Source organism: Solanum pennellii, chromosome 4 (assembly GCF_001406875.1).
Source record: "Solanum pennellii chromosome 4, SPENNV200".
NCBI lineage: Eukaryota > Viridiplantae > Streptophyta > Magnoliopsida > Solanales > Solanaceae > Solanum > Solanum pennellii.
This window is the reverse complement of record NC_028640.1, coordinates 52,432,606-52,443,279: the sequence shown is the minus strand read 5'-3', so window position 1 is coordinate 52,443,279 and position 10,674 is coordinate 52,432,606. Positions and strand designations below refer to the sequence as shown.

General features: G+C 27.9%; 1 protein-coding gene across 1 annotated transcript; it reads left to right on the top strand.

Moving 5' to 3' along the window:
* The first annotated feature begins 3,301 nt into the window (after nucleotides 1-3,301).
* On the top strand, nucleotides 3,302-5,773 carry LOC107017457. The gene is made up of 2 exons (XM_015217679.2): nucleotides 3,302-4,978; nucleotides 5,382-5,773. The coding sequence occupies exons 1-2, from the start codon at nucleotides 3,315-3,317 to the stop codon at nucleotides 5,620-5,622; spliced, it is 1,905 nt and encodes a 634-aa protein (XP_015073165.2). The 5' UTR covers nucleotides 3,302-3,314; the 3' UTR covers nucleotides 5,623-5,773.
* Nucleotides 5,774-10,674: the final 4,901 nt, after the last annotated feature.

The window sequence follows — 10,674 nt, the reverse complement described above, 5'->3', positions numbered from 1 at the left end:
TATATAAAAAAAAAAAAAAATCTTGGTCTGATCAATTTCTTTTTACCGAAGCTAGCTTTCTCTCTTTTAAAAAAGATAAATAGTTCCATAATGTTTTTGCTTAATTATATTCATTGGCAATCACTTGTTATATTTTGGTTATGAAGAGTAGAATTTTAGTATGCATTTTTTAAATTATATTAGAATGGTAAAAAAATATCAAATTTACAATATTTTTATCTACTTTTACGTATATAATTTTAATTTTAAATTAATTTAATTTAGTTTAGCTTTAAAAATTAATAACATCGATTTTTGAGAAGTAAAACACGACAATGTATATTTTGAGACAGACGAAAGTCATCTCCATTGTTTCATAGACAATTTTAGCAACCATCACAATGAATATTTTTTCGATATCGTTTCCCAACAATTAATCCATTATGACATTGGATTTATGTGTTCCATTTACAAACCTTATGGAGAAGTATTTTGTTGATTAGCTGCGAACTATTTTTGGATGTTTATATACCATATTGAACAAAGAGACATGTCAATACATGTTACATCACCTCTTTTATATATTATATCGAATAACACTACTTGATTTACTCTATATTAAATAACATTAATACAAAATAAATGAAAAACTAGTATAAGAAAATAAAGCTATCTAAAGTCAAAAGATAAACATAGTTCTTAAACAAATAGTCATGTGAATAGATGTCACATTACCTATTCTATGTCGAACATTACCTGATTTACTCTATATTAAATAAAATCAGTATAAAACAAATAAAAAACAAAAGCAAAAAATTAAAGCTATCTAAAATAAAATAAAAAATTACACAAAATAATAGATCTTGTATGCTCTTTATGTTTGAGCATGTCTTGAATTATTGTGCACCATAGTCGAAAGCTTCTTTCTTGTTCATTTCAATTTTTGATGTCCTTCAATCCCTTTGAAAAAATGAAGAAGAAAAATTGAATGAGAGATAAAAAAAAAGAAAAAAAAAGACTTATATAATAAAATATGCTAAAGAAGAAGAAGGAAATGAAAATGAACATGAACATACAACATAATTATAGATGACTCGTTATTCATATATGCATGACTTAAGTCATAAGAAAATAGAAGAAGTTGAAGAGATATGTTATTTAAGTGGAGAATGTAAAAGGATAGAGGCATTTTGTAACTCATAAAATGTAATAAGATGTAATATTATTTTAATTACTAAACAATTGATTAATTAATGAAAATAATGAAGTAAAAAATTTTTAAAAAGGAAATAAAAGATATATAGATTTCTAGGCATGTGAAGAATTTTGGGTTGTAAACGTACTTCTATTAATAAAATATTTATTTGTAATAAATTAATTATATTGCTTCATAATAAAATAATTAATTAAAATAAGAAAAATGATAATAATAAAAAAAGGAGAAAAAAAGATAAATATAAATATAAGTCATATAGAAGTGTCACCTTATCTATGTTTCTTCTTTATTATTATTTTATTATATATATATAGATAGATAGATATAGATTCCTTTTTCAAATTTTATCCTATTTCTTTTTTATATGAGAACTACTCCATTTAAATTATATTTCATACTTTCTAGGAAAAGTATACTCAAACAATCAAATATTATTTGCAAAAATAAAAATCAAACACAATTCCAACTTCAAAATTTCAAACAAAGTGAAACAATATTTGTACTAGTGTGCAATGACTCATATATGAGATCTAATTTATGTTTCTCCTTCATTATATATATATATATATATATATATATGATAAAATTTGAAAACGAAATCTATATCTATATCAAATTTTATCATATATATATATACTTCATTTAAATTATATTTCATGCTTTTCAAGGAAAAGTATACCCAAACAAACAAATATTATTTGCAAAAATATAAACCAAACACAATGCAAACTTCAAAAATTTCAAATAAAATGAAACAATATTTATACTAGTATGCAGTGACTCATATATACGAGATCTAGTTTATGACATTGTGTGTCTATCTATTTGAGATATTAGTTTTTTAGAGGAAATTTTATTGTAAGTTTCAGATAAGTAAATTAGTCAAGTTAAATTATTTTTCTAATATTTAAAATTATAGTTATAAATCCATATAGAAAAATTTACATTCAAATTCTAAATATTATTTACAATATGACTAAAGACAACTACAACTCCTACTTCAAAAATTTCAATTGAAGTGTTCTTTTTTCATGATCAAACTCCCACTAATTTAGATTTAGTTTCCTTAAATTTTAGGTTAGTTACATTTTAGGCCTGGTCTAGGTTTGGGCCAGTCCAATTACTTTGTAGGACTTAATTTTGTTTTCAATATATTTTTGGCTCACAAAGCCAAAATTTATTTATTTATTTATTTTATAAAAAAAAACAATTCACAATTTTTAAAACAGCTAAAATAATTCACTTCTTAATTATCTTAACCCAACTGTCTATTAAATGTATAGGTTTGAAAATAATAACATGTTCACATCTCTTTCTGTTTTCAATAGTTTGTTTGGCAGTGTGCTATTAAAAGAAAATTATTTATGATACATGAAAAAAGATTCTATTTTAAAAAAACAAATTAAATTAAAATTTAAATTCAATTAAAAATCTCCCTTCATTCATTTTTACTTGACCAATTTAAACTTTATACACCATTAAAAAATCAAAATAATAATAAATGAGAGTATTTTACTACAATATCCATATATAATAATTAATATTCAGTCAATAAAAAGGTAATGAATGCTAAAGGTAAAATATTTTTTAAATTTTTTTTTTAATTCTTCCTCTTTCTATTTACTTGACCATTTTTTATTTGATACACGTGTTAGCAAGATAACAATTAATATAGTTAGTTTATCATTTTGTCTCTATTAATTAATTCAATTCCAAAATCTTTTACTCATTAAAGAAGTTCTACCTTTTTCAAAAACATTAACTTTCTAAATAAATTGAGACTATATGGAAAAAAAATTGTCTTTGAAAAATAACAAATAAAAAAGGGATAATAAAAGTTAAAAGTGTAATTATAATACAATTGACAAAGTAAGTAAAAACGAAAAAACATTAAAAGTAGAAAGAAAATGAAAACAAAATGTTGACTAATAGAGTGAGCCATAAATAACGGTTATAAAAAAGTTGGAAAAACAGGAATATATATAATCTGATTTAAATGCTGCCTGTTGTCCTAAAAAAAAATGGCGCCTCTTCGAAATGTTAGTATTTTGTTGACTATAAATAAACTAGTCCCCTTTCATTTGTTGTTCATTCACAACACAACTTTTCATTTTCATGAATGGAGAAAAATCGAATGAATTCTCCTTCATTTCTTCCTTTATACGATTATGAATCCCCACCAATTTCTGATGATGAATTTAAACGATTTCATATGATTGATCGAAAACTTTATGGTAAGTTGCTTAATGTTTTAGGGCGTGAACCTGCTGAATCGATGAAAGTTATGGCTTTTTTTCATTGGATTGAAGGAGTTGCAAAGAATCGGTACTTTGTGGCTAACCTTTTTGAATTTTCATCTCAATTACTTAACAAAATTGTGGATGAGGCTTTACTGTGTGTCAAATGTACGGAGGATGAAAAATTTACTGGATATGATTATCCTGATGAGATTTTTTTGATTCCTAATATTTTGAGGCGGAATTTTAATCTCAAATACTTTTATGATAATCGGGCAAGTGCTTTTAGTGGTATCACTAATTCTCTTAAGACTGTTTGTTTTAGGGCTTTTGATGATATACATGTTGTTAAACAGCCTAATTATTATTCTAGGTCAACTTTGTTCCAAACACCAAATGATGATGTTATCAACAACCCTATTCCTTATGCCCCAATTGGTGGTGGTGGTAATCTTATAGAATCTATGATACCTAGTGAGAACATGATTGAAGAACTAGGAACCGTTAATAGTAGTAGAATGATGTCACTTATCAACCCTAGCCATTTCTATAGCGGTCCATCCAACATAGAAGCTAGTAGATTAATGAACCCTAGCCATGGATCGAGTCTAGAAGAATTGGCTACTAGAATGGTGCCATTCAACCCTTCTCTTGTACCAAGTGCTAGCGCGGATGAATATACAAGGGTGGCTAATAGAATGGTGCCATTCAACCCTTCTCTTGTACCAAGTGCTAGCGCGGGTGAATATACAAAGGTCGCTAATAGAATGGTGCCAATGAGTCCTAGTCATGTACCAAGTGTTGGTGGTGCATCAAACATAGAAGAATATGCAAGGGCAGCAACTAGGATGGTACCAAGTATACTGGGACCGGTTGCTGGTGCATCAAGCACAGATGATCAATTAGCAAGGGTACCAACTAGAATGGTGAACCCTAACCTTGTACCAAGTCATGTGAGTGCATCAAACATAGAGGAATTAGCAAGGGTTGCTGCTACTAGGAACTCTAACCTTGTACCAAGTCACATAGAAGAAATAGCAAGGGCTGCTGCTACTAGGATGCGGCCAATGAACCCTAACAGTCATGTGAATACATCAAACATAGAAGAAATAGCAAGGGCTGCTGCTACTAGGATGGTGCCAATGAACCCTAACAGTCATGTGAGTGCATCAAACATAGATGAATATGCAAGGGCAGTTGCTAGTAGGATGGTGCCAATGAACCCTAGCCATGTACCAAGCGCGGGTGGTGAGATGCTTCTACGTTATCCATATGGTGTTCCAAATCAAATGGTACAATATATGCCACCTTATCATAATTATCCGCGATATGGTTCTTCAAGTGGAAGTGGAGTTTTTATTCCACAAATGTTGCCTACTCCTTATAATTATCATCATGACATTGGTGATATTTCTGAAATGTTTAAGAACAACTTGAACATTCTTGAAGAAGAGACTGAAATTGCTCCTGAAGATAGGACTGTCTTCTTGACATTCTCCAAGGGCTATCCAATTAGTGAAGCTGAAGTCAAGGAATTCTTCACTAGGTAATTAATTTATCTTTTCATTTATTTATAATCATCTAACACTTAAGGAGTAAATTAAGCAACATATCCGCTCCCTCTTTTTTTTTATTATTAAATTTTAGGTTATGCTTAAATTAAACCCGGCCCCTCCCCTCATTAAGTAGAACAACATTATAACTTATGTGTTAACATTATTAATTTCATTCTCTATAGAAGGTTACTTATCTTAAATCGCGATAGATTGATAGATCTATGATGATATATTATAAATCATGAAACCAATTGCAAGTGTGGAAGCTAAGGTATTTACTGTTTTAGAGAAGTAGATGATAGTTTGACTATAAATGTTTGATTGTTATCATGATGTAGAAACTAACTCTCTACCTCTACGAGGTCTTATGGTTATATTTGAATTGTGTTGTAGGAAATTTGGAGATGATGTTGAAGCTGTTTACATGCAAGAGGTTGCTGAAGATGAGCAAGCGTTGTATGCGCGGCTTGTGACTAGATCTCCTGCTCTCCTTGAGGCTATTGTAGATGGTGGAAAAGCAAAGTACAACATCAATGGGAAGCATGTTTGGGCAAGAAAATATATCAAGAAGCAAAACCCTAAGATCATGTTTCTGGGACAAAGCAGCTCTTCAGTTCCATCCACTTCACACTAATGTTAATGTGTCAGTGTGCTAACTTGAGGGGCCAGGGTTTTATGATGTAACTTTGTTGTAACTTTACTATTATGCTTGTCGTTGTTGTATTCTGGATTCTGAATCTGTCTTTATGTGTTGTTTCGAATAAAACGAAAACCTTTTGACAATATATATTTTCTTGCTATACAATAACACACGAGGCACAACATTTTGTTAAATAAAAATTTATAGATGGTCTGGCCAACTAGAACAAAAGTCCCTCTAGTGTTTGATTAGTAAACATATATTATTGAAAGAGCATTTATATATTATTATATTTGCAAGAGCGTTTATATGTTATTGAACAAAACGTTATGGAGATGGGTAGGAATGAGGAGTGGTGGTTAAGGGAGGTGTGGGTGGAATGGTCAAGGGGTGAGGGTTGGGGCGATTGCGTGGTTGGGGAGAGGATATATACAATAAACTTGGATTATGTTAACTTATACAACTTATTTACTCTACTTTCATAAAGCCTCATCTTTAAGGAACTTTTTTTCCTAAAAATAATAATATTTTTCCAATCATTTTGATGAACCAAAATTAAAAAAAATTGAAAAACATTTTTTGAAATTGAGTCTTCTTTCATCTTTCCGAGCTACAAAGGGTGCTAATACTATTTCTTTCACGTCTAATCGTCTTCTATCTTGATTGTGTCTGTGGCTATCAAAAGGTGAAATAAATATTTTCATTTTATGGGGTTCAAAATATAAAGAAGAAAGCACTCAAAAAAAATTCAAATAAATTTAACATTTACTATATCAAAACGACCAAACAAAATCTTAACCCTAAACGTCGCAATGTTTCACAAAAATATCCCAAAAATCATTTCATGAACTTTATTTTATTCTTATTTCTTCAAATGTCATAAGTTTTTCAGTGTTGGGAATTATTTGACATTTTCATTTATGTTAGGCAAATAAAAGTAATAATACTTGTGGACGATTTTATCGAGGGTCACCATATTTAGTTGCAACATGAAAATATTTTTTTTATCTAGTATATATCTTACTATATAAAGCTGGACAAACTTGATACCTCCTTTTGGGCATAATTTTTTTTTAAAAAAAATTCCTTTCTTCCTTTTCTTTTAAGCCTCTTCTTCATTATTTTACTATTTAGAGGTAGGGGATGGCATTCCCGTGTATGAAACAGTTCATTACTCAGCTAAATAGAATTGTGCATAATTTATTAAGTATTTTCTTTTCTTAGTTCATTCAATATATATAATACAAAAAATAATTGAAAATAAACTTTGAAACATATACTATGTACTCCAATTTATTTAAAATATACTCGAAATCCATATCATTAAAATATTTGAACATTTTTTCAAGAAAATAAATCTTAGATATGTAAAACGTGTGTTAAAAAGGAAAAATAAAAATTGAACCTAAAAACCCAAAATGTAAAAAAGTATTAATTAAATTAACAAAAATAAGTATTAATTTTAAAAATGAATTGACGGTATAATTATATTGTCAGCAAATAGTAGTTAATTATCATTGGGTTCAAAGTCAATATTTAGGAGTATTGTTTTTGGTGTAGTGTTAGATGACATTGCATTCTTAATCATCATAGTTACTTTCTATATTTTGTTTATATTGAACCAATTGTGAACAAAAAGTAGAAGTTTTTCTTAATACCCTACTTCGTTTTCTGAAATTATCATCATTGAATATAGTCCGTAAACCTAGAAGTAACATATCAATGTAAAGAAGATGAATGGTCAATGACAGAATTGGAGAGACCCCAAAAACTAATCAAAAAATAAATGAAGTAGCCTCTACAAATTCCTTACCATAATTATAAAAGGCACACATATGTATCTATCTACATAAGCTTTTCAAAAATTAGTAGATGACCATATATATTTATCCAATCACAAGACATATTTCATATAACAATGATTACCATTCTTTTATAAATCTTAAACAAAATACTTTACAATCATTTAATTAACCATAGGAAAATACAAAAACATTTTCCAGAATTGAGTCTTCTCATCATTTTCAAGCTACAAAGAGTGCTAATACTATTTCATCCTATGTCTGATATTATTTTACATATTGTTCCGGTTCAAGTTTGACCTTATTCAATGTTGGAGTAAATATTTTTAATAAATCATGTTCAAAGTATAAAGAAATAAGCACACGAAAAAGTCAAATAAATTTAACATATTAAACTATATATAACAAAAAAAAAGCTCTTTTAACCCTAAATGTCGCATTATTACACATGAAAATCACAAAATCATTTCATGAAATTTATTTTACTCTTATAATTTCTTCAAATGTGATAAATTTTTCGGTGTTAGGAATTTTTTTGACATTTCCATAATGTTTGCGAATAAAAGTGATACTTGTTGACGACTTTTATCAAATGTCACCAATTATCTAGTTACGACATGAAAATATTATTTTTATCTACTATGTTCTTCCTTTTCTTTCAGAGATTAATACTATTCACTAACAGTGAACAAGAAAATTATACCCTCTGTTTATTTTTAAAAATACTTTTTTTTAAAAGTTAATCATTATATTAGAAAATTATCATCTTTTCGATTTTATAAATATATGATTATCTTTTTTAAATTGAAAATTGACATATGTGTGAGTGATCATTTTATCAAGATGACAATTATTTTTCAAATTATTCAAGTGAAAAAATAACAAATATGACAACAAAATTGTTCTTTTTCTAGCTAGTTCCATACACAATTATATAATAATTCAAGGGTATAATTGATTTTTTTAAAAAAAATTTATATAGTTTTAATCCAAACACAAGATGAGGTAGGAAATAATAAACCACACACTTGATAAAAATAAATTATATCCTACTAATCCCTATATTATTAATTTCTACGTTATTAATTTTTGTATCAAATTACCCCTAAAGGTAAGGCTTATTCCAGTGTATGAAGCAGTTCATTATTCAACTAAATGGAATGACATTTCATTGTAAGAAATGTTGCATTGCCTAATAGGGCGATGAAATTTGGAGAGATGGGTTGTTTCCACTGCCATAAAGTTAACTTTTAGCGGTAATAAATTTTACATATTAATAAAGAGGTAAAGATTTTTATCTGCATTAGTTAATTGTCATTAGATTGAATGTTGCTAAACGCTAAAGGATAATTTATAAAGAATGTTAATTACGACTAAAAATACATTCTTAGGAGCAATTAAGTTATTGTCGTTAATTAGTTACCACTAAATAATATTTTTGATGTAATATTAATTAGACATATACATTGCACTCTTCATCTTCCCCAATCCTGTATATTTTCTAAATTATGCTCTTGCATAGTCCCCTACTTCGTTTTCTGAAATTATCATCATTGAATATGATTTGTAAATCTAAGGTGTGGGAGGTTTGTCTACACTCTTGTCATGTAACATATAAGTAGAAATACTCAAAAAAATTAAAATGAGACTAATTAATTAATTAATGAGGCAAAATGTATATCTTCATAGTTGTATTTTCCTCAACAATCTTTCTTTGCTGCGCATGAGACTAGAGATTTTATATATATATATATATAGAATGTAGGCCAAGCTGTTGTGACATGCCTCAATGACCATCGTTTATCTATTTTCTCCTCTTTATTTAGCATTTATAATTTCAATTTTATACATAATTTGTTAATTAAATAGATTGATAAAAGACTCATATAATAAATGTATAATCAAGCCTATTTAGTAACCACAATTATTTTTATGACCTCTCTTAATTTATCATTAAAAGGATAATAATGAAAGAACATTATGATGGGCAAATGTCAAAGACGGTTATAATTGATGTAAAAACTACACCCACAAAAAATCAATGTTGAGATTAATCCTTAGAATTTATAATAAAAGACACTTTATTTTTCTTTCAGTTACAACATAATTCTGCATTACATAATTGTAGAATTCGAAAATTTTACACCATTAAAATTTGAAGACAACTATATAAACAAAATATAATATATATTCACTATCTCAATTTTTTCATGAATCAATATGAATTTATGCAATACAAATTTGCAGAAATAGATAGAGAAGAAAGAATGAGTCCAAAGAAGAAGTCCATAATAATTGAAGATAATTTTGTAATCTCAAAGCATGAACATTACTTTGATAACCTTTCAACATACCATTCATGCAATATAACAAAAGCAATAATCAAGCTTCTGCTGCGTGTTTAAACTTTCATTGACATTTGGTGACTGAAGCAAGAAGAAGAAAAGAAACAAGAATTTAAACTTTTGAAGAAGTTTTAGCACGAATCTACAAACGGTTACTTTTATAGGTAGAATTTTCAACCCAAACTCTTGTATGAATGTTGATTTTTCTTCTTATGTTTTTTGTTGTTCATCTTGTATTCCTAAGATACCAACTCTTGTATGAATGTTGATTAGAACAAAACTTTGAAGAGCTTGGTAAGAAACAACAAAGTTTAAAGAACAATTTCACAATTAGAAAATTAAAACTAGTAGAAAAAATAAAATCAGAAACAAATTAGAAATAATATACGTAAATACAAAATCGAGTTCACTAAATGCACGATGTCCCCTTAAGAAAATTATTCCCCTCAAGTATCCAAGGTTAATGGAATATATACTCCTAGGATAGAACGATCTTACTCACCGATGTATCGGTACCGAAAATCAGAGTGTTAGGGAATCAATCAATTACACTAAAATACACTTAGAATACAAGATTTAGTAGTAGTAGAAGAAGTCCAGAAAAAATTGAGTTTTTAACTAAAATGAAAGAAAATTTCTCAATCTATAGAAAAACAAAGGTTAGTGCGAAAATCAGAGTGTTAGGGAATCAATCAATGACACTAAAATACACTTAGAATACTAGATTTAGTAGTAGTAGAAGAAGTTCAGAAAAAATTGAGTTTTTAACTAAAATGAAAGAAAATTCCTCAATTTATAGAATTAGTGCGAAAAGGTTTGTATTATGCCTTATCGAAAAGGTCACAAACCTTTGGAAAAGTCACAACATTTGAAAAAGTCACAATCTTTCTGAAAGATCA

Excerpts from the sequence above, each read along its gene's own strand:
- LOC107017457 (XM_015217679.2), top strand. The coding sequence starts at position 3,315 with ATGGAGAAAAATCGAATGAATTCTCCTTCATTTCTTCCTTTATACGAT. Across the intron at positions 4,979-5,381 it reads GTCAAGGAATTCTTCACTAG|GAAATTTGGAGATGATGTTG; the intron begins GTAATTAATTTA and ends ATTGTGTTGTAG.